The 25,922-nt window shown below is 35.0% G+C and overlaps 1 protein-coding gene across 1 annotated transcript in view; it reads right to left on the bottom strand.

The window, feature by feature from the left end:
- The window catches only part of LOC123315854 (Down syndrome cell adhesion molecule-like protein Dscam2), a 111,466-nt gene that overhangs the window by 45,153 nt on the left and 40,391 nt on the right, over positions 1-25,922 (bottom strand). Inside the window, exon 2 of the mRNA XM_044901749.1 lies at positions 3,068-3,394. Within this exon, the coding sequence (XP_044757684.1) occupies positions 3,068-3,394 (327 nt within the window). The remainder of the gene's footprint in view (positions 1-3,067; positions 3,395-25,922) is intronic.

Genomic DNA, 25,922 nt, shown 5'->3' on the forward strand with positions numbered 1-25,922 from the left:
GAATCTTGAACTTGAACTTAACGCAGTTAGCAATATTTCAATTTACACAGGAAATTCTTCATTTCCTAGGAGTAACAAGATGACACTAAATGAGTTTTAAAAGTTATAAAAGGCGGCGTCTAATTCATTGAATAGAACGCAGAATAATTGAAAATTTATTGATATATGAGGAAATGCACTGAGGTGGTTTGAGATATATTATGCCTGATTAAAAAGACAGCTCCCCGTTGTTGAAAAAGTTGATACAGGCAGATAAGTTGCGAAATAAAAGTTTGGGAGTAGATCAGGGCAGTACGTGAAGCGGGTCCTATAATTTTTACTCGAATCCGTCAAAACATGAACATAGATCTCGTATATCTTGGCTATGGAGAGTAGAGAGAAGGAGAACGATCGCTGCTTTGAGACCATAGATTTTTTGTCCCCTAAAATATGTACCAATAGGGTAGTTCATGTTTTTGCCAATAGTAGCGCTGGCGATCACGGGATGACGAAATTTCGATTTAAATTAGTTGAAGTTGGCTGAGTGAACTGTCTTCCTGGTGACAGATGATTAGAATATTATTTTCGATTTTTGATTAGAGAACAACATGACCATGGTGAAATGTTGAAGTGTGCGCTAGTGTGAAAGTGTTTTGGCATCGGAAAGAAAAGGAGAAGAGATAAAATTTCAGAGTGCACTTGTGAGAGAAAATTGAAAAAAATTTTACCTCATAAATCGACTCTGAATCAATTTGTAAGTCACGAGCACTTTTGCGATGAAGATATCAAAAAAGATGATGGATTCGTTATAAACGAAATCGAAATTGTCATCCCGAGTAAGAAGTGGATTCTTCTGAATGAGAATATCTAACCAAAAAAACTACATGAACAGAAGTGGGTATTCTTGAAGAATTTTGTTGGCATAACATAATACACTGCGCAAAAAAAATTAACGCACATTATGGAAATTTGAAATTTATTCTACAACTGAAGGTGTTCTCAATGATAATTATTTTTATCAGAATTATGCATGCATAGGTTATCCACTTTCAACGGTTTTCTTCAATACAGATGTTTTTTCCCAACAGGAATAAAAAAAGATGATATTATCAGATTTTGAATGTATTGGCTCCATTCTAAAATCGTTCTTGATCAATTCTAGTGATTAATAGTTTTTCTTTCGTTTGATTTTCTACACTCGATCGCTATGCAACGCGAAACACGCAATTTGACCCAAGAGGAATGTGCCCAAGCGGTAGTTTTGCGAGAAGAAGGGTGGACATACACAAGAATTGCAGAAAGGTTTGCAGTTTCCCATACAAGTGTGTCCAGAATGTTTCAGGGAGACAGGTATGAATATCCGAAGACCAGGACAGGGTAGACCACGGGTAACAACTGCCATTCAAGAACGTTACTTGAGAGTTTCTTCGTTGAGACAACGGTTTGCAACCGCTCGCCTCCTTCAAATTCAGCTTGAGAAAACTCATGAGGTGCTAATTAGCACTCAGACAATAAGAAATCGCCTCAGAGAATACGATTTAAGGCCTCGTGTCGCGACAAGAAGCCCAGCTATTACCCCAGCCCGTCGAAGGTCGCGTTTGGAGTTTGCGAGAGAGCATATCCATTGGGAAGAGGCCGATTGGGAAAGAGTTCTCTTCACAGATGAGTCTAGATTCTGCCTCTACCATTGTGATCGACGTTCCCTTGTATACAGACGTCCACATGAAAGATATGCTCAGTGCAAATCCTGAATACTACTGGTTTCGGGGGAGGATCGATTATGGTATGGGGTGGAATATCTTTGACTGCTCGCACAGACCTAGTGGTCGTTGATAATGGAGCTATGAATGCTGATAAGTATATAAGGAACATTCTTGAAGAGCATGTAGTGCCATTTGCCCCATACATTGGTGAAAATTTCATTTTTATGGACGATAATGCCAGACCCCATCGTGCGCGCATCGTTCAGGAGTACCTTGAAGAGGTTGAAGTCTCTCGAATGGAATGGCCAGCAAGAAGCCCAGATCTCAATCCGATTGAGCAGGTTTGGGACAACCTCAATAGAAGGCTGAGAAGTTCAGAAAATCATCCAGCTACTCTTAATGACTTAGGAATCCAACTCGGAGAAATCTGGGAAGTATTAGATCAGAACATTTAAAGATCACTCATTTTGAGTATGAACCGTCGTTGCCGAGCTGTAATTAACGCAAGGGGTGGAAATACCAAGTATTAAATCACTTATCAGCATTTCAGTATTTTGAGAATTGCTCATTTCTCTTCTTTCACATAAGATTCGTTGAAATCCTGAATTTTTCTTCCATTTAATGTGTCTGGTTTCGTTCAAAACCTCCCCGAGAGAACATAAAAAATAAGTTATAAAGTCAATGTAGAGTTAACTTTCATTAAAATTGAGGTTTTCAGAATGTGCGTTAATTTTTTTGCGCAGTGTATATGGTCTGTAACAGTTCTCAGCTGAGTATTGGAAACAGAATCTACTCTAATAAGTGATAAATCTGAGATTTCTACCTTTTGTTGTCTTGATATGTTCCACTCCTCACTGCGAATGTATATAATTTTTAAGATTACATTAAACCAACTAACATATCCTGTTTTCAATAAACAATGATGAACGAATGAAGGTATATTTTTTTTTATCAGTGATTTCTTTTGAATTTCATTGATTTCGTCATTTATTATGGATGAATAATGCTGATTACTTAGTCCCCTTTACAATGTGAATTGTATTTCATTGCTTATAAATCAGAATATTCAAATTCATTATAGATTTGAAGAAACTTATTTGAAAAATAATAAAAAAAAACTACGATGACACATAACCTGAAATAAAATGAAGGTTGTTCATTTCAAATTATAGCGATCGCAGCGACTCCTACCCTACGTTCCCCGTTTTTGGAGACACATTTTTAGTACGGCGATCGATCTCCTTCTCTCTACTCTCCATAATCTTGGCTCTCAAGTCTCAAGGAATTGATCTCACCAAATTTTTTATCCTAAGTCGCGATAAACGACTGTGTAAGAATATGAGGTAAATATGAATGCAACTTGCGCAACAATTACTATCACTTACCAGCCCTAACTTGGACGTCTCTACTGATGATGCGTCCAACTGTATTCGACGCCACACATCTATATACTGTACTATGTATATCTTGTCGATATGATGCCGCGGCAAAGGGCTGAAGAAACAGAGTTCCATTCCTCAACACTCTTCTGATCCCGGAAACGTCCCCTACTGACGTACCGTCGGCAGACAGCCAGTCTATGGAGGGTTGAGGGCTGCCCGAGGCCGAACAATCTAACCAGCCGCCACTGGAGTTGGAAAATTCCAATTGTGGGGGAGGTTCCATCACAAAAGATGGACCCCGAAGATGCAAATCAAAGGATGCTGAGTGTCCTGAAAGCATACATTACATGACAGATATTCATGAGGATATACTCCGACTCAAAAAGGGAGAATGGCGGATTGAATGAAGCTGTAATACACTGAAATTTCATACAATGCTTATCATCCCCTAAAATTGAATGTCTCTACCCTACTGAGACAAAGTGAAGAAGCGAAATTACCTCAGTATTGTTGAAATATCAGAAATATTGATTTCAACATCCTTCAACGCTATATGCTCAACCAGATCCTTAACGATATAATTTTTAAGCTCAAACATCATGCTATAGTATTTATTCTGTGAGCTTTATGTTCACTTTCGCACATATAAACACACCATAATATTCTGTACAATTCAAATTAACTTATACGAAGTTTGTCAAAATTTTAACGCACCTTTATTTTTCGAACATACCTTTTATTTAGCTTATGGTAAATTTTAAAATACAGGCTGTTTTCAAAGGTGAGCCTTTTTTTGATAGAAGGTAGAACGCATCAAAAGTCGTTTAACCAAAAATTATCTATATAAAATATCCAAGATGGCTAAGATACAACTCCTAGAAGTTCGACAAAATTTCATTGAATTTCAAGTACGGGACTGGGAAAGGTGACTATGGCATCGCAAAAACGAAACAAAACATATAGCTGGACAATGAATGGTTTAGTACCAAGTTCATCGGATACGGTGCATCAGGTCACTTTTAAGAGAATCATAATTGTTGTATCGTGTAATTAATGATGAAAAAAAAATCGAGGGAGTTTCTTGAAAATGCTTATTTCAGTTATATTGAAAAAGTGCTATGATGTTTTCCCATTTCATCCCATTTTTAGGACGATTGTTGGAATGTTCGAAAAAGAAGATTGTGATGCCCATTGTGAAAAAATTCGTGAATAATTCAGACCAATTTCATTTTATAAGACTTTGAAGTACGAGGAGGTATTGATATCTAGTTAGCTTAGACCAGTTCCATGCAAAAAAAAAATATTGCATTGCCATGGCAACGAACAATCACTCATTAGAAGAGTCAGTTTGAGGTCAAAAAAGTAAACCAGAGTCAATCAATAAATTACAAGAAAGAAATTGTGAAAATCGAAAAATTTGAGTATCGGGCCATCATCAAGTACCTGTATTTAAAAGGGTTAAGAGGTAAGCAGATTTACGAAGAATACGAAGATATACTGAACACCCTTGGTGATCAATGTCCTTCGTATGCGACTGTGAAAAATTGGACTGAAAGCTTTAAAAGGGGTAAATTTTCCATTGAAGATGATGACCGGAGGGCCAGTTTCTGTGTCAGTCTCCGAAAATATCGATGCAGTTCATGACATGATTTTATCATAACGTCGAATTGGGCTAAAACGGATATCTGAAGCACTGAATATTTCATGCGAACGCGTTCATCATATAGTTCACTTCAATTTGGACATGAGAAAAATTGCTGAAAAATGGATCCCCAAATGTTGACCAAAAGCGTGCAAGGGTAGAGGCATCGCGTTCGATCTGTGCTCGATTTGAAAACGATGTAGACTTCTTGAACCGAATTGTTACTACGGATGAGACTAAGGACCATTTCTACGATTCAGAAACAAAGCAACAATCTATGGAATGGCGACACTCTGGTTCTCCAAGACCTAAGGAAGTTTCGTGTCCAAAAATCTGATGGAAAAGTTCTTGCTTCATTTTTTTGGGATTGCCAAGGAGTAATCATTATTGATTTTTTAGATAAGGGTAGAACAATAACCGGAGATTACTATTCGACATTACTGACCACTCTATGGGAAAAAATTAGAAAGAAAAGACGCGGAAAGGTATCCAAATGTGTTTTGTTTTTGCAGGACAACGCCCCTGCACACAAAACTCATATTGCCATGCAAAAAATTCGTGATTTAGGGTTTGAATTGCTAGAACATCCCCCTTATTCACCAGATTTGGCTCCATCCGACTATCATCTCTTTCCTCAACTGAAAAAAAGTTTAAAAGGTCGTAAATTTTCTTCCAACGAGGAGGTAACAAATGCTGTGGAGGTCTGGTCTGCAGATGAAAAAGAAACATTTTTTTCAAAGATCTAGAGACGTTGCAGTTTCGCTGTAATAAATGTATCCAAGTAAGAGGAGAATATGTTGAGTAATAAAATATTTTGACATTGAAATTTTGTTTGGTTCTATAGTAGGCTAAGAATTTTTCAATATATCCTGGTATCTTGCTTGAAGAATTTTGTTATTTCAATCGTTTTTTACTATTCTAACAGGCTGCCCTAGATAATTTTTGCTAGATATTAATCTGACAGGCTCGAGTAAATCCCGAATTTCCCACTTGGGCTCCCCAACTAAGAGACGAATTTGAGAATAGGTTTTGCTTTTCATTATTTTCATGTTTCATTGCCACTCTTGCTTTCTTAACTACCCTACTCGTTTTTATTTATTATTAGGAAGTGCTACACAAGGTCAAACATGGCATTTTTGAAAAGGTTATCGATCAACTTTAACAAGGTGTCACTCAACCCCCCTTCCCATATAAGATTTTAGGATTGATACAGATCCATTTGAACCAACCGTATAAAATATCCACCTACGAAGAAAAATTCACCCCGTTTTTGAATTTCTTCTGATTTTGAATGGGAGCTGGGTACATTTTCAAATTGACACACTGCATATACATTCAGTTCATTTCAATTTTCGATCTGTGCATGGGATAAAATATTCAAAACTTGCGCATAAGTAATGCCTAGCTGCTGAATGTTATTATGTTATTAGACCGGCCAGGTTCTTTTTTATGAGTTCTCTAGAGAGAGAAAATCCTGAGGATAGAGATGCTCAGGATTTTCTTCGGATGGTTTTTTTCGATAGATAGAAAACACGGGCAACGTTTCTCGGCACTTGGAGATGAAGGTTAAAATAATTTTTCATGCAATTTCACGGAAATCCCTGAAACCTGATAACTTGACGTCGGTTATAGAGTGAGTGAGAAAAAGAATCAAAAGAAATTCTTGTACTCCGGGTTTCATTCCAGAAGTAATGTCCATTAATTATTCAGCTGAAAAATCCGGGAAATGACCAGAGCAATCGCAGTTTTTTTATTGTTGGGAGAAACTCTGAAATAATTTACCCTAGTGGGATCTGGAATTCTGTCATAAGCAATGGAGGAGAGGCTCCTAGGAGAATATAGTTCGCAGTAAACATTCGCTCTCTATTAGTTTTCCTCATTTTCGTGTTTATATTATACCATTTTCATTTCTGGAAAAAGAAATTCGAACTAGAACCCACCATTCTCGTGGGTTTTGTAACTCAAGAATTTCTCTATGATAATCCAGTATCGAGTTTAATACGCGGAACATCATTTGAAATATTTTCATTGAATGCGTATAATTTTTATATTGTGAACTGAATTCTGTTTAGGTATACTTATACCCGTTTTCACCAACGATCCCTAAACAAGCCCCTATCTGAGTATTCCTTAGCTTTAGGGAGTACCTAACTCTACCCTTAATATAAATTCGTTTTCACCGTACAAAGGTACACTTTGTTAAGGATTACTTATCTAGGGAATGGATAGGAGCTCGTAGCTATGAAATTTGGCTACGAGGGTACAGACGTAATGGTTCACCGAATCGCACAATTTTTTATGTCTTGCAAACAGATTTCCGTTTATATTCTCTTGAAATATTTCAATGTCCTGTGCCCAATATTCATTGTTTCCCTGTAATAAATTAAAAAGAAATGTATTTCATATCAGATTTCAACAGTTTTTCGAAAACCTAAGGATCTGTGCTCGTGACATTGACCTGTCGTTGTAGTTTGACGTTAAAAATATTAATTTTTTTTGAGAGAAATTACGCAAGTATCTGGCTTTTAAATCCGAATAATCATGAAAAGAGAAAATACAAGTGAGCTTTTATAGAATACATAGTACTCCGCTCTACACATACACTACTACATAACACTGGATTATGTGATCTACCTAAAAACAGAAAGTGGAAGTGGATATCTTCGGAAAATGATTCAAATTCATTTCATAATAAAGTTCAGTACACACCAAATTTTTGGCAGAATCTTGACAAAGAAGTTAGATCAAAAAAGGAGTAACCTCGGGAGTTACCTATATGAAATATTCCAAATGGAAAGATTAATGAGAAGAAAAGATGTATTCCAGAATGTGCTCATGTTTTTAAATAATGTGAAGATTGAAAGATGGGAATAGAACAAAGTGGTATATTTTTTCTTGGATTGAATGCTTTATTGAGAAAAACTCTTGAAGCATATTTCACCAAGAGTCGAAGTGTTTTTATGTGAAGTGTTAATGTCGATTACCCAACTTTCAGTACTCTCCTCAAGCATATCAATAAAAAATTCTGATTTCTATATATTGTTCAATATTTTTTCCCAAATATTCAATTTCCTGTTGATAATAATTCACTCAACTTTCTTTCTATATTCATCTAAATAAAATAGTGCCGTACTAGATTTTTTTTATTAAAACACATAAAGACAGAAACATAAATCCAGTATTCCCTTTTCGTTGATAGTCATTCAAATCATTCTATATGGTGCCACCGAACATCCTCCTCGAGATATAAAAAATCGCCAAATTCCAACATGACTGCTTTTTTTCATAAACTACCATTGTATATGTTTTTCACACAATTTCAACACAATTGCTTCTATTTATTCCTAAGAACAAGCTCTGCTTTATGGTATTCGAGCGATTTCTACTCTTCAAAGCTCTCAAATATTATTGTTCATTTGCTAGAAATTGGTGTTTAGAAGTTATCACTGTGAAGCGGTTTTTAGTTCAATCACTTCCCAAACAACCGTGTCTCCAAATAAATACACAAATCTCAAACCAACCCCTCAATATTAGATGATTGGGATTTCGAAGAGCGATCATTTCCACAAATTCACGACTAACATTTATCCATTTCTCAAAAAAAATTCTTTTTGCGTATCGTAGACATGTCAAAATCCGCTGTCACTTTATTAGGAATTCAATAGGGGATCGACTTTCGGGCATTTATAATTAAGGGGGGCCCCTAGCACTTAAGAGTTCTCTAAACGTTGGTGAAAACGAAATTGTAGCTAAGAGTCTCTTAAATGGGCTTAGGATTTCCTTGAAATTTAGAAATCGTTGGTGGAAATGGGCATTACTGAAACATTGAAAGAATTGAAAGTTTTTGAAACTTCCTTTCTCGGTGAGTCAGAAAATGGCTAACAATTTTGTATTCAAAGTTCCTTCCTTATGCTGAGGTGATAAGTTTCCACCAACCTATGTCCTCACGGGCCTTCTCTTTGAGATACAGTGTGTCGAATATAACGACGCCAAGATTATGATGCAGGTCAGGTATAAGTAAATCATTTTCCTTTTATAAATAAATATTTGCGCTGTAATTCAGTTCAAAAAATCTCAAACGCATGCTCAGAAATCGACTTTATAGCACTCGCGCAGAATCCTCTTTATGTTATTTTAAAGTGTGAAAATAATTACTTGAAGAGGTAATTGAGTTCTGCACAGGAATAAAAACTACCACGACCAGTTTCATACGATGTACTGGCAGTAAGAGTAGTAGGTAATGGTAATAGTAATAGTTGGAAACATTGATATCAGCCAGAGCCAGATAATATTCCACAGCTTCTCAACCATCTGTGTACTTGTACAACTTATAAGATTATTAATGATGTGGATTCATTATAAGCAAACTTAAGTCATGTAAGTGCCATCTGTGCATAAAATGTGTTACTAATACCCTAAGACTGGTTAAAATATAAGTTTGAGGGCCATTTGCAGAAACATATGAAATTTTGTAAAATTTCAGATGGCCATTTTGATCAAAGAGGATTTGAAAGTTTCGATTCTCGTACCGCCTTTTGTTTATCTAGCCCTTTCAATACTCCATTCGCTTTTATTTTAGCAGTCGGTTGGCCATGGAAATTTGACACATTTCACTCTGTGTAGTACGAAAATGTGGGATTATGACGCTTGTCAAAACATTTTTGAGTTTTAAGTCAACGCTATGTTGCCCGTTCTATGTAAAAGTTTCTGTTATTACGTATTTTATCACAATGTCGAATCTTCGAAAAATATGTGACGAACATAATTGAAGTTTATACAAACTGATTGAAGGCATACCAAGTCCAGCTATTTGCATGGAAAATCAAGAGATCAGTATAATATCATAATATGCACTAGCTTCAGGAGAGTTAATGTTCGTTATCTTCTTTGGCTAAAGTTTGAATAATACGTTACATCAGTTGTAGATTTAAAAATATTAACCCGAAGATGAAATGTATATGTTGCAGTGGTTGGGAATGGGTATCTCGCGAAGGAATTAACAGATAATTACAAGAATGTTAAATTCTTCAACAAAAATCATCTTGCATCAAATAAGTAAAATAAATTAAAGGAAATTTCAATCAAGATGAACTTCACTTTTGAACAAAAATTTCACATGAATAAACAATTAGCTGGACAACTGGCGCGTATTTGTGGCTGTTCATGTTAATGCATTGATATAATAATAATAATTAGGTATTTATTGGTACCTTAAAACATTTACAATGTACAGGACAAGTCAAATGAAAAATAGAAAAACCAATTTTCGGGAACTTATTATACGATGACATTAATCGAAAATCCTGTAGTAAAGTTTCCGCATTAATTGACTCAAAAATAAAATTCTCAAATGCCATCACATTTTTGGGTCTCCCAATAGAAGGAAGTTCTTTGTCATCCTCTTCATTCACAATCTTTCTTATTGTGGAAATATTCAGCTAAAATATAAGTCGTTTAGATTCATATGAAACATTATATAAATTCTCTTGCATTGAATATGTTCGCTACCGTCTGACGTATTGTGGATTTTAGAATATCAGGGTTTAACTATTTGAATGAGCAGACCTGAATTTTGAATAGCACTTCCTGAAACCTGTCTCTTTTTTCAATCACTTTCGGCATTTTCATAAAGAAAATTGATATAAGTTGTGGCAACGTCATTATGTCATTAACGACATTTCATGAGTGCCAACCTTACTCCGTTCTAGTTACAAAAACTTGAGAAAATTATTTCATGGCCAACCGACTGCTAAAATAAATGTGAATGCAGTATAGTTGCTGATTGTTAAACTTTTTGTCTAATTTCTCGGTGAAAACCTCAAAATATCGTTCGACAATTATTGAATGGTGAAGAACTGTGGATCGAATAATAAAATGGATTTTCGGAGATTAAGTTTTTCACTCAACTAAGGAAAATGGATGCGTAAGTATTGAAACATATGACTCGGTCATCCATGGATTTTTATTTTTAGTGGTCCGAAGTGGATACAATTTTCAAGGCGTAAAGACAATGAGTTCAGCAAACACTATCGACTACACTACGAACAATGAACAACATTTAACTGCAAGTCAATTGAGCTGTTCATCCACGTAAATTGTGGTATGCAGGAAGTATCCCTTGCATGGGGCCTATTTAGGGGAAACTGTGACCTTTATACGTCCATTCAATGGTTCTCATTTGCTACACCTTCAATGTATTCGGAAATGCAAAGGTTTGATTGATTTCGGTTTGGGAATCGAGTGACTAATCGAAGTGCGCGAAATTAAAATTCCAATCCTTGTATTGAATTTCAATATCGACTCTGATGAGGCCAGAAAGCAAATATCCTAAACGACAAAACAAAAGTAGGGTTTTATTTTCTGATCAGGATGTTAATTTTCATCTGAACATTGTTTGGAATCATGAATGAAAAAAGCTGTCGAATGTGCTATGATTTTATTTGCAATGTATAAAAAATTCACAGAAATTTTAAAATTGTGAACAACAAATTAATCTTTGAAATTTCTGAATAGGACTGAAAAGTATATGGTGATCTGTTATACGTCAAAGGTGTTCTTTCTGTGCAATACATTGTTTTGAATTGATGAACTTAGTTGAAAAACTCTTAAGAGAGGTATACAAGACCTGTATGTTAGGCCGTCAGTATAGTTTTTTTTTTGCTTTTTTATGATTCCTTTATGATATAGTCTCTCTATGACACAATAATATAGGAATTGATTAATGAATTAACAAAGCACTCACAGCAGGTTTCATAAAGCTTTGACTGTCCAATCAACAGTTAGACAGTCATGGTATTCCCAAAACGAAATCAATGAAACCTTTGCATTTCTGAATATATTGAAGGAGTAGCTATTGATAATCATAGAGTGGACGTATAAAGGTCATTATAGTCCCTAAATGGGCCCTTCATACAACATTTTACGTAGATGAACAGTTGTTCACTACACATGATGTAATCAGTAGAGTTAGCTCAATTTATTGTTTTCATGCCCTCAAAATTTTATCCATTTCGGAGCACTGAAAATAAAAATCCTTGAATGACCGAGTCACATGTTATGTGATTTAAATCAAAGATTATAGAGTAGAAAGATGGGAAACGAGGCGACTGAAGCGATTTGAGCGACATCTGTGTGTCACGCGTGTTTTTAAAACGCTAGGACTGGTTAAAATATTAATTTTAGTGCCATTTGCAGAAATATATGACATTTTTTAAGATTTCAGACGTCAATTTTGATCAAAGAGGTTTTGAATGTTTTGATTCTCATTCCGCTTTTTGTTTATCTGGCTCGTTCTAGTTGCTGATTTTTGGAGTTTTTTGTCTTATTTCTTGGTGAAAACATCAAAATATTGTTCGAAAATTATTGAATGGTGAAGAACGGTGGATCAAATAATACAATGTATTTTACGTGATTAAGTTTTTCACTCAACTAATTAAAATGAAAGCGAAAGTATTAAAAGTCGTAACATGTGAATCGGTCATTCATTGATTCTAATTTTCAGTGCTCCGAAGTGGATAAAATTCTCAGGGCTTGAAGAAAATTACTTCAGCAAACACTACTAACTACACCATGTGCAATGAACATTTTACTGCAGGTCAATTGAGAACTGTTCATCGACGTAAATTGTTGTATGCAGAAAGCATCCCTTGCATGAACGGCCTATTAAGTGAAAATGATGATCTTTATAGGTCCATTCAATGATTCTCAATTGCTTCTCTTTCAATATATTCAGAAATGCAGAGGTTTTATTGATTTCCATTTGGGAACCAAGTGACTGTCAAATTGTTGTTTAGAAAGTCAAAGTTTTATGAAACATGCTGTGAGTGTTTTGTTCATTCATTAATCAATTTGTATATTGTGTCATGAAGAGACCATATCATAAGAAAATCATGAAAAAAGCACCAAGAAGCTATACTGACAACAAGGTCTTGCATATGTCTGCAAGTTTTTTTTTTTAAGTGTGGTTCTGAAAATTCTTTAAATAATACCGACATATGTAAGTAACTGGAATATGTATGCTATGATGGTTTATTGAATATTGGTTCATATTAATTTCTGATATACGTATATTTTACAAATTCAACTAAGTTCATTAATTCAGAACAACCTATTGTACAGAAACAACACCTTTGACGTATAGCAGATCACCATATACTTTAGTGTCCTAGGAAAACCTTCATTTATTGCCCACTATTTCAATTTCTGTAAATTTTTTATGAATTGCAAATAAACATATAGCACATCCAACAACGTTTTTCGTTGATATCAATTGATTCCAAACAATATTTAGATGAAAACTAACATCCTGATCACAAAGCAAAACCATACTTTTGTTTTGTCGTTCAGGATGTTCGTTTTCTGATAGAAACAAAGTCAATATTGGAATGCAATACAAGAAATAGAATTCGAATTTCGCCCCCCTCAATCACAAAACAGAAAACTGTTATCAAAAAGTTTTCCTGTATTGACAGTGCGTTTTTAGCGCCATCTCATTGTCACGCGTGTTTTCACTGGCCAAAATGTAGTCGGTTTTTAGTACTAGCGATATGAGGGCGTTTCCTATCTTTCTACTCTATAATCTTTGATTTAAATAATTACCTTTTCATTATTCATAGTATAGTAAAAATTTTACAAAATTTCATATCTTTCTGCAAATGGCCGTCAAATTAATATTTTAACGAGTCTAAGGGCATTAGTAACACATTTGAAACACAGATGGCGCTCATATCACTTTAGTCGCTTCGTTTTCCATTTTTTACTCTAATCTACTCTACTCTTATAATGTTTGGATTGGTATACTCCATTCAAGAATGATTGACATCCCAGAAGGCCTTGAAACTCCAGACGCAGCTTAATATCTGGTCACAAAAAAACTTCAGTAGTTCCTGAAGGTTCAGTCACAGAACCTGAATATATAAATATAACCTAGAAGAGTATCCGAAAAGAAGAAATATTGAAATTCAGAGCATATTACTCAGCCTTCAAAATGAATACAATTATGTTTCCAGTTTGGTCGATTTAATTAAGAACATAAATAGTATTACAAAATTCAAATTATCTTCGGTCAGTGCATAGATTCACATAAAACAGGTCTATACCTGATCAATATTCATTCACAATACCAACCTGAATTCCTCGACACAAAATCTTAATTTATCGGTTATTACCAACTCAAAATCGATTTTCCATAGCCACCCGAGATGTCAATCATTCTTGAATGCAATATATATTAAACGTGTGAGCGAAGCGAGAAGATCATAGAGGGAATATTCTACTATTCGACATGTGACATTTTGAGTAATTCACATTGATGTCGCTTCCTACGATATCTGATAAGGAATGTGTGAAGCTTGTCGAAGCTTAAGTTGTAGTATCTGTTACTTTCGAACGATCATCATTTTCATGTAATCTGTACAATTCATCTCCCCTCGGCGCAACTGCTTGTGCGGAAATCAATGTGACCAACGGACATACAAATAACTCGAAAGGCTATGTTCGGTTACCCATGACAATTATGCATTCATCATACTATTGAAAGGTGCCATTAATGGGTGATTTCGTGTACAAGTTCATTAATGACAGCGATTAATGATTGGGATTTTTTGTCGTTCGAGATCATTAACAGCTGTATTGATAAACGGGCTGATTGCAAGATTTTTCCATCGACCTCATTTGGAATTGAAACAGGCAATTCTCGATTGCAAAATTTTTTTTAGCAATACCAAGGCAAATTTGACATTTTATAAATTTTCTATGTTCATATGGGAATTATGCTGCCGATTGAGCAATTCGAGATAGATTATAGATATAATATGTCAAGACACCGTCAGTTTTTGAAATTTCAGTTTTTCACGCTATTGTGATAGTGAAACACGTGTGCCTACCTGGTGGTAGTATGTATCTAATTCAGCTAATTAAGCATTCATTTATTTCCCGGTGTGTTTATATGGATTGATGAATTCAATCGATGGCTAAACAAACAATCGGCCTATCTAAACACTTCTTCGAAGATCGCTATACAATTTGCATGAATCCTGAAATCGGAATCGAACAGGTATAGAAGGGAATTCCTGGAAGCAATCAAGAGAATGAGTCAAGAGGACAAACTTCAATGGCATCAGCTCCACGTACAGGGTTGGCAAAATTCGATGGGATTGAATGGCAGCTCTGTAACCGTAAGAGCTAGGAAAAAATTGATGGCACAATGCCACTGCATTCTACATGTAAAAGTGTCTATAGAATGTAACATTTGATTTTCGATGTCACTGAAACTTTACGAAATAGAGACAGAAATTCAAAGCCCGAAAATGAGTTATACGAGGATACGAGGATATATTGAAAAATTCTTAGCCTACTATAGAACCAAACAAAATTTCAATATCAAAATATTTTATTACTCAACATATTCTCCTCTTAATTGGATACATTTATTACAGCGTACCTGCAACGTCTCTAGATTTTTCAAAAAAAAAGTTTCTTCTTGTTCTGCAAACCAGACCTCCACAGCTCATATTACCTCCTCGTTGGAAGAAAATTGACAACTTTTTAAACTTTTTTTCAGTTGATAAAAAAGATGAAAGTCGGATGGAGCCAAATCTGGGGGTGGGGGGTGTTCTAGTAATTCAAACCATAAATCACGAATTTTTTGCATGGCAACATGAGATTTGTGTGCAGGGGCGTTGTCCAGCAAAAACAAAACACCTTTGGATAGCTTTCCGCGTCTTTTCTCTTTGACTTTTTCCGCAGAGTGGTCAGTAATGTCGAATAATAATCTATGGTTATTGTTCTACCCTTATCCAAAAAATCAATCATTATTACTCCATGGCAATCTAGAAAAACTGAGGCAAGAACTTTTCCAGCAGATTTTTGGACACGAAACTTCTTAGTCTTGGAGAACCAGAGTGTCGCCATTCCATCGATTGTTGCTTTGTTTCTGGATCGTAGAAATGTACCCAAGTCTCATCCATAGTAACAATTCGGTTTTAGAAGTCTACATCGTTTTCAAATCGAGCACAGATCGAACGCGATGCTTCTCCCCTTGCACGCTTTTGGTCAACATTCAAACATTTGGGGATCCATTTTGCAGCAATTTTTCTCATGTCCAAATTGACGTGAACTATATGATGAACGCGTTCGTACGAATTATTCAGTGCTTCAGATATTCGTTTTAACCCAATTCGACGGTCTGATAGAATCATGTCATGAACTGCATCGATATTTTCGGGGACTGACACAGAAACTGGTCGTCCTGATAGGTCATCACCTTCAATGGAAAATTTACCTCTTTTGAAGCTTGCAGTCCAATTATTCACTGTCCTATACAAAGTACATTGATCACCAAGGGTGTTCAGCATATCGTAAATCTGCTTACCTCTTAACCCTTTTAAATACAGGTACTTGATGATGGCTTGATACTCCAATTTTTCGATTTTCACCATTTCGGTGGACATCTTTCTTTCAATTTGTTGCGTAACTCTGGTTTACATTTTGACCTCAAACTTCACACCGACACTCCTGATGAGTTATTGTTCTTTGCTATAGTAACGCAATATTTTTTTTTATGGATGGAACTGGTCTAGGCTAACTAGATATCAATACATCCTAGTATCTCAGAGCAGCATACACAATCAGTCAACCGTCTGCAGGCGTATGTACAGAACTGCTGATCCTTACCTGATGATAGCACACACTATGAGTCCAGAGCCTGCAGGCCAACGACACTATGTGGTAAGGATCATCTGAGATCACGATTCGTTGTGGGCACAACTTCAGCCAGAGCCAACTGTAGTTTGAGACATCCTGACCATTATCTTCAGTTAAACTGATAGTTTATGGGGCGCATTAGAGGTTGCTTTAATTTAGAATGGGAAATTCTATATGTATAGCCTCTAAAGCTAGATAAAATTCAGCATTTTAGCATTTATTTGTCTGCACATATAGGGTCTTCATGAGCGATTTTCACAATGCAGCGGGCATCAAAATATTCTCATACCTACTTTCAGATTTCAATAATTTTTACACTTATTATAGAAATCGAAGGTTCACGAAATTTCAATAAGAATTCAGAATTACTGTCACAAAGAATCATTCAAAACTGCGAAGTTAAAATAATTTTCAAAAGCCCTGCTTATAAGTGAAACGAATCTACTGTGAATCATTAAGAGAATGGGAGGATTGAGGCTTGACGAAACAAATGTTACCGAGAACGAATGTTCTACCTAGTAGACAGAAGATTATCGCCTCCATGGCTATGGAAAATACAAAGAAAATGGACTTACCGAGACTGAGTACTCGCTCTTATTTCAGCTCATCAATACCGCAAAACTCAATCAACGATGACGACCGAATGCAGCAGAGGGCCAAAGTATTGCGTGTTGAATAATAACAAGACCTTTATGGAAATAGACATCATCCATCTGCAGACAAAGTGGCAATCTATTCGGTCCTTGCAACATTTGGATGGCAAAGTTATGTGATATTGTGAGGTGTGTTTTCTCTTCAAGTGGTTTGTCAGTTAGAGTTCTTGTGAAAAAATGTGTCCTGAAAATCGCGCGGCTACAGTTATTTGATGATAATAGTGGGGCATTTTTGAATCACCTGAGTACCATTTTGCCTGAGGGGCACACAAATGTTGGGTTCATATGTTTTCGTATGAAGGTGACAATTAGAAGGTTCAAGTTACAGATCTGTAACTTCAAAGACAAAAAAGTAATGAGAACTTTTCGAAATCGTCAAAATCTCGATTTTTGCTATGTAGGTACAACTTCTTCCACATCAGTGAGAATATGAAAAAAATTAGACTTCTATCCTCATCGTTGCAATTTTGAATCATTTCGAGTATTGTTAAATCTTTGAAATGCATACTATTTTCTTTTTTCATTTCAGATAAATAATTTCACAATTCTTGAATATTCAGTAGTGAATCGAGTTCGAAATCATTACCTGGAATGTTTTTAATTTCATCGCATTCTGGAAGTATACCTATATATATTCTTTTGATATAGAGTATTACAATCTTTAACAGCAAACAATAAATATAGCATGCGTATGAGATGCAGTTTTATCAGAGGTTAGCGTACGGGGTACCATACAAATTGGTGTATGATACAAGAGCTTACGGAAAAACCTCAGTAAAAAAACCCTTTCTACCCGTGAGTATCTAGGTATAATGTAAGCCTTTTTGTTGAATGCATTTTAAACTGCAAAAAACTTATTTTCGGATGACATGGTTACTTTCTAAACAAAAATCTCGTTTTTCGAGTGAGATTTGTTCTTAAATATTTTCCATATGAATGTACAAGGAAAATATCAGCTCTTTAAAAAAAAATGGCAGAAAATCTGGTTCGAATGAAAGCCTACGACATTCTCGTGAGTACCATTGAGAGGTATTAAATGAGTGAGAGTTTTTTCTCTAGGTGACTTCTTCAACACCACACAATATCATCCTTAGTTGGGTGCGTAGGTAATACTTATAATGAAATAATCTTCATTATTATTGGAGTGTTCACTTGGAATTATCAGGTTCCAAGAGCTGTAAAGGTCATCTGTTTGATTGAGGTACGCTGTAAGGACAGGCAAGAGAATATGTGAGACTGTGAGTGGTTTTTCAATAACGTTAGTTAATGGCACCTACTACATTCTTTCATTTGAAGACGCTGTTCAAATAATTTATCCTAGTGAAAATGATGTGATTCAATTTCTAGTTTAGTTATTGGTTATCGTTTGGTACTGGCTTCATCAATGCAACACAGGGTATGAAAAAATACGCTGCGAATTCACACGAAAATATTGCACAACATAATTGGATAAGAAAATTATCAGGTGAATCAAGAGTCACAAAAGCGACAATCGCTGAAAACCGATTTGTTCCTAGCAGACTCCAGCAGTTTTCAATGAATAGGATAATTCAAGGCCTGCTGATTGAAGGTATTCAAACAGGGGAGGACCAGTAATTGCAGTCTCAGAAATAGAATTTGTTCAGAAAACATTACGAAAGATCAGGGAAATTTCTAAAGCAAAACAATAATTTCCTGAGTTTTTCAGAGAAACGGACTTTGTAATGAGAAAAAGATCTTTCATCATAACGCTAACATTTCAGAATCTCGCGTTGAGCCAACTGGAATATAAAATTTGTCAAGTGTTTCATTCGGCATTGCGGAGTTTTTTTTTTGGATGTTCACTCTTATCAATGCTGAAATTATCCGCGGAATCATTAAAATCTAGATCTGAAGCTACATGGATGTAAATTCTATTACCCTTCCGTAATTTATACCGACAACACTTGTAGACGCAGAGATAATCTACCGTGATATTCCAACGGTAGGAAAAAGCAGACTCGTCTGTTTCTCTTTCACGTTTTGCACCGAAATCCTGAAAAATAAGTCCAGCATATTACTGTGTAGGCGGATTCCAACTCCCTCTCCATCTCTCATTAACGCCGTGCTGCCGAGGTTGGAGAGAATTGCAGCCTTGCCACACAAGCCTACCGCAACATCGAAATGGATCAATATTCCGGCAAAGCAAAAATGACAGAAGGCATTGTAATGTGCCTGCATACCGTGTTATCATGTACAAATGTATTCACAATAATATATTCAGCGACATACGACTGAGGTTGTGCTGAATTCAATTCCTTTTTCATTAGGGTCGAGAATTGCATTCTATCCTCTCTTGCTGTTCAGAAAATTTTCATCTCTACAAATACCTTATCCATGGTATTCGGAAATGAAAATAACAACCAAAGTTCGAGGATTCGTCTTTTTTATGGGATCATACTAAAGGTAGCCACATGCATATCTATAGTTTTGCTTCTCAAAGTCTCAAATAACGACAATAATTCATCCTCCTCTACTTTCTCGATTCCGAATCGCATTTTCAATTCGTACCAAGGACCACACTTTGAAGAAGAATTGAAGAAAGTTGACTGGAATGCCATATATGAATTTGACGACAAAAACGTAAATGGAATGTGGAATTTCATTTGTTCTCAGAAAAATATAACAAACTTTTCGAAAAAAACTTTCCCTTTGTCGAAATAAAAGCTCCTAGAACACCACAAAGGTACAAATTGGATCCCAGTATACAGAAGATTAAGACTAAATTGGACATCCTTTTCACACTATCATTAGGAAGACCACAATTAATGAAAAAATACAAAAGAGTCAAAAAGGAATACGACAAATCTATCTCCAATTTCAAACACAAGCATTATACAGAAACAATTAGGAAATAATAAAACAAATCAAAAACAGCATGGCAAATTATAAAGGAACTCACAAAATATGAAGAAGACACTAAGACATCCACTATCCCGTCAAGAAATCCAGAACAACTAGTAAATGATTTGAACAAATATTTTGTGAATGTAGCTCCTAATATAGGTAAACAAAAATTTTACAGATGTGGAATCCAACACTAATAAGAAGACAGTCGAGAAATCAATGTATATCTTTGAAGTGACACCAGATGAGATAATAAAAACAATAAAACAAATGAAAAATCAATCCTTCAGAGGCTATGATGACATACCAATGAGTATAATAAGAAAAACAATATCTCAAATAGCACCAATAATAGCATACATAGCAAATAAAGCATTTACTGAAGGAATTTTCCCGGAAGCACTAAAGATAGCTGTGGTGAAACCAGTTTACAAAAAAAGGTGCAAGAAAGAACTAAATAATTATCGTCCAATTAATATGCTAACATCATGGGCCAAACTATTCGAGAAATTATTTGCAAATCGTTTGATCTCATTGTCTAAGAGGAACAAGGTTTTCTCCCGACAACAGCATGGATATATGAATGGAAAAAGTACTGAAACTGCAATGTATGAATTGGCACAAAAAATACTTGATGCACTCGATTCCGGAAATATACCAGCTGCTCTATTCATGGATATGTCTAAAGCATTCGATTGTGTAGATCATAACAGATTGCTTAAAAAGTTGGAACAGTGTGGCATACGTGACAATCGGTTAAAATTTATTAAGAGCTACCTGAGAAACAGAACTAAAAAGTAAAAATAAAAGTCTAAGATCAATAGTACACATCTGAGGAGAAACAAATAATAATTGGAGTTATATAGGGCAGCATACTTGGTCCGTTGTTGTTTAATGTTTATATAAACGATTTACCAGAAGAAATGGAGGCAAATACCCAGGAGGTAGACTTAAACACAACTATATATGCTGATGATGCAGGTACTGTCACTAAGGCAAAATCTGCTGGAAAAGTTCTTGCTTCAGTTTTTTGGGATTGCCATGGAGAAATCATGATTGATTTATTGGATAAGAGTAGAACAATAACCAAAGATTACTATTCGACATTTTACTGACCACTCAACGGGAAAAAATTAAAGAGAAAATACGCGGAAAGCTATCCAAAGGTGTTTTGTTTTTGCAGGACAACGCCCCTGCACACAAATCTCATGTTGCCATGCAAAAAATTCGTGATTTAGAGTTTGAATTACTGGAACACCCCCCTTATTCACCAGATTTTGCTCCATCCGACTATCATCTCTTTCCTCAACTGAAAAAAAGTTGAGAAGGTCGTAAATTGTCTTCCAACGAGGAGGTAATAAAACCTGTGGAGGTCTGATTTGCAGAGCAAGAAGAAAAATTTTTTTGAAAGGTCTAGCGACGTTGCAGGTTCGCTGTAATAAATGTATCCAATTAAGAGGAGAATATGTAATAAAGTAATAAATTATTTTGACATTGAAATTTTGTTTGGTTCTATAGTAGGCTAAGAATTTTCCAATATATCCTCGTACTAGAAATCAACTTCGCATTCGGTGGCCGGTCAGCCTAAAAGTTTATTATAGAAACCTACTGAATAATTTTATTGTCGAGCCCGTCCCTGCAATAATGTGTGGTAAATCTTTAGGGGGCAAATTGATGAGCAGATCGGTTATACGATGTTCAACCTATTGTGATTAATTTTTATGGGGTAACATAAAGAACTGAGTTCTTGAAACTCCACTTGAAACAAAAAAAGACTTCATTGTGGTCTCAGAACAAAGCGCAGAAAATCGAGTACTTCATGTAACCCCATGTAAAATTACAAAGGGAGGGATTATATCTTTTGGCCAGCCATGAAATTGCCTGCAACGTTCTTAAATTTGAAGTGTTCAGTATCCCGTTGAGGATCATAATATGAAATTCGTGAAATATACATTTTGGCGATGCCCTAGGCTCTAAGGAAGAAAATATTATCCCAATCTAACCAATACAGGATCTGATCAGCTTGTGAATTAGCCGCTGGCTATGAAATAACGTCCGAAATGTTAGTACAAATTAACGTCTGACAGCTGGTAACTCATTTTCACTCATTTTTCATGATTTCAACCTTTTTCCTGCACGCATTTCAAGAGCGCAAAGAGTCACTTTACCAAACAGTGTGGAAAAACGCCTGCTATTTCTTTCCCGCACTATCAAGGGTTTTTCCCGCAGGAAAATGTTGAAGAATAGTTATTTGTGCAACCAGTTGGGAAAAGCATTATTTTTATAAGGAGTGAAATACGAAAAATAGTGTTTCCCAACGTGTTTCACACAATATTTTTTCTAATTTCGAATAGGATGTTGCTAGGAATTCAAATTAAAAGTACCAAAAACGTCTTCTCTCGGAGATTCCTTTGAAATCCTCTAATGACGGAAATTATTCAATTTTTCACTCCGTTACTATGTATCGTTTCATCATCAGTTGCGAAATATTTTACTTTCCATAACTGGTTGCGAAAAGTAAAACGTATCAGGACGTCAATGAGTTCCAAAAAGTGTCACTTTATATGTCGAAATTAGAAAAATTAAATTTTCTCACGTCTCTATGCACCGAACGCCAACGATGAGGTACCCATGGTAACGACATGCAGAATTACGTCTGCCACTATACTGGACTGTTCCTAAATAAGACATACAAACGAAAAGAGCAGAGTAATTTTAAGAAATAAAAGTCTCATGAGCAAACGATTCGTTTTCGAGATACAAGGTGTTGAAGTAAAAATTGTTTTAAAGTTTTTCTCTTATAGAATCTATACTGAAATTTGGCATAAATATTATAGTTGATAGAGTTCACAAAATGTACATGCCATCCATTTCGATAGCAAATCTACAGGGATATATTTTTTCTCTCCCCTGTTTTGCTCCAGAATATTTTTTTGGTGTGCCACTGTTAATTTGAAAAAATGTAAAAAGGAGCTTATTTGTTATGCTAAACTTTATTGTCCCTTGTAGTGTCGTTTTGAGAAAAAAAATTTTAACGATTCTCACAAAATCCTCAGAAAAATCCTAATCGTAATAAAAATGCAGTTAGTAAGCTGTGGTGAATAAATTCATTATTAATTAATTGTTACACTTCAAATTGAACTCTGTATTTATAATAATAAATCGACAGTTTTTGAAATATCAGAAATGAAAATCGAAAAAACAAATTTTACCTCAAAAATCGTTAATTAGCCCACAAAATTACCACCCAACTCTCTTTCATCAAAGTGTCTTCATTTTGTTCTCATTCACTTATAATTTTTACAAAATTTTTCGTCAAACCACATACCTACTGATAAGAATTATTTTGCTCTCAATCATGCTTGGTCTTGGACTATGTTGGACTGTATTTTCTTACATTGTTGAAAAGAATCCTAGGCCATTCAATCCAAAAAACCTTTTATGAATATTTTATAAAGTTTTTGGAAAATCACTTTGTCTTCGTGAATAAGGATCTTAAATCTTAACAAATCTCTTAAGTACACTCCTAGACAAAAAACCGAACCAACAAAATGTTCACCGAAATCATTTTAAAACAACTTTTTGAGGTATGCATCGATTATTTTGTTGTCTATTTGTAGCTTATTTCATCTAGTCATCTATACTTCATTCAAATTTATTTTAGCAGTCGGTTGGCCATGAAATAATTTTCTCAAGTTTTTGTAACTAGAACGGAGTAAGGTTGGCACTCATGAAATGTCGTTAATGTCATAACGCCGTTGCCACAACTAATATCAATTTTTATTACGAAAATGCCGAAAGTGATTGAAAAAAAGAGACAGGGTTTCAGGAAGTGCTATTTAGAACTTAGAACATAGAACTATGTTCTAAGATTTAGAATTCAGGTCCGCTCATTCAAATAGTTACACCATGATATTCTAAAATCCACAATACGTCGGACGGTAGCGAACATATTCAATGTAAGAGAATTTATATAATGTTTCATCTGAATCTAAACGACTTATATTTCAGCTGGATATTTCCACAATCAGAAAGATTGTGAATGAAGAGGATGACAAAGAATTTCCTTCTATTGGGAGACCCAAAAAAGTGGTGGCATTTGAGAATTTTATGTTTGAGTGAATTAATGCGAAAGGTTTACTACAGGATTTTCGATAAATGTCATCGGAGAATAAGTTCCCTAATATGGATTTCTCTATTTTTCATTTGACTTCTCCTATACAATGTAAATGTCTTAAGGTACTAATAAATACCTAATTATTATTATTACATCAATGTATTAAGATGAATAGCCACAAATACATGCAAGTTGCCCTGTTACTTGTTTATTCATGTGAAATTTTTGTTCAAAGGTGAAGTTCATCTTAACTTGAAACTTCCTTTAATTTCTTTTACTTACGTTGATGCAAGATGATTTTTGTTGAAGAATTTAACATTCTTGTAATTATCTGTTAATTCTTTCGGGAGATACCCATTCCCAACCACTGCATCATATACATTTCATCTTCGGGTTAATATTTTTGAAATCTACAAATGATGTAAGCCAAAGAAGATAACGATCATTAGAGAGACTTTTACGTAGAACGGGCAACATAGCGTTGATTTAAAACCCAATAATGTTTTGACAAGCTTCATAACCCCACATTTTCGTACTATACAGAGTGAAATGTGTCAAATTTCCATGGCCAACCGACTGCTAAAATAAAAGTGAATGAAGTATAGTTTATCATCTGAAGTCGAGTGTTGTTTGAAAAAAAGTAGGAAAAAGGTGATGATATGGATACGAAACTCGGCGCCTCTTCCTAGTTATTTTGTATAAATTGTAATAGGAAATCCGGTCGGTCATTAACCAAAAATAAAAGTGCTTTAAGTTTTAAAGTTATTTAATCAACTAGATTATTAATGACAGCGATTACTGATTGAGATAATGTTCGTGATCATTAATCGGTCAATTAATAAACGAGTTGATGATTCCGTCGAATACATTTTGAACTGAATGGGAATTCTTGATAGCAAAAATTTTTTATCGATACCTAGTCAAATTTGACACTTTCTAAATTTGCTATGTTCATATAGACTGTTCAATGTTGATATTTATACGGCCGATCGAACAATTCGAGAAGTCCGTAGAGGGCATATTCGAGTTGTGACATTTTGAGTAAATCACATTGATCATAGATTATAGAGTAAACTCTATAATCTTTGACATTGATATCGTTCTCTATAATATCTGTTAAATAATGTGTGGGTGGACCTGGTGGAAGCTGAAGTTGTAGCACATAGATAAATTGATTACCCTCTAACGATCAAAATTTTGCCTATGACAATAATGACATTAATAGGAAATTAACCTTTAAAAGAGATCACTAACGCCTGATTTCGTGTAGGTTAAAAAGTACTATTATTAACAGGTCGACGGAAAAGAAATTTGAATTATCACTCGGATATAAGGTATTCGAATAAATTAGAAGACTGATACCTAAAATGAATAACAGGTCATTGTGTATTATTTACTTGCTGGTATTTTTCTTCCACATTCAGTATACCACAAACAAGTTTCAAATTGCGATATGAAATTCCAGGAATTTATTAATAATCCCGCCATCCAAATCGTTCATTATAAATGGAATGTAAAGGATTTGAGAGAAATCTGGGAAATCATGTATTACATTTTATTCATTCATTAGTAATGTTTTTTAAGCAGCTTATGGTCAACCTCATGTATGAATTGTTCTGATATTCATTCGGATAATATGTATATCTGCCACAGGAACAAAAATATTTTCGATTGAAGTGAATACCTGTCGAGGACGTTCAATATTCACCACGTTCGATAATGAAGTAGCGTATCGAACCTATAATCGAACAATTTATATCATTAGTGGAAATTCTAGGTGTGTTGGGAAATTCATTCGCAATTTCATTGGCAGAGCTTGATTATCGAGACCATGAAAAAGACAGCAACTGAACTTGATCACAAAATCAAATCAGTAGA

The sequence above is a fragment of the Coccinella septempunctata genome, chromosome 1 (assembly GCF_907165205.1).
Source record: "Coccinella septempunctata chromosome 1, icCocSept1.1, whole genome shotgun sequence".
Lineage (NCBI taxonomy): Eukaryota > Metazoa > Arthropoda > Insecta > Coleoptera > Coccinellidae > Coccinella > Coccinella septempunctata.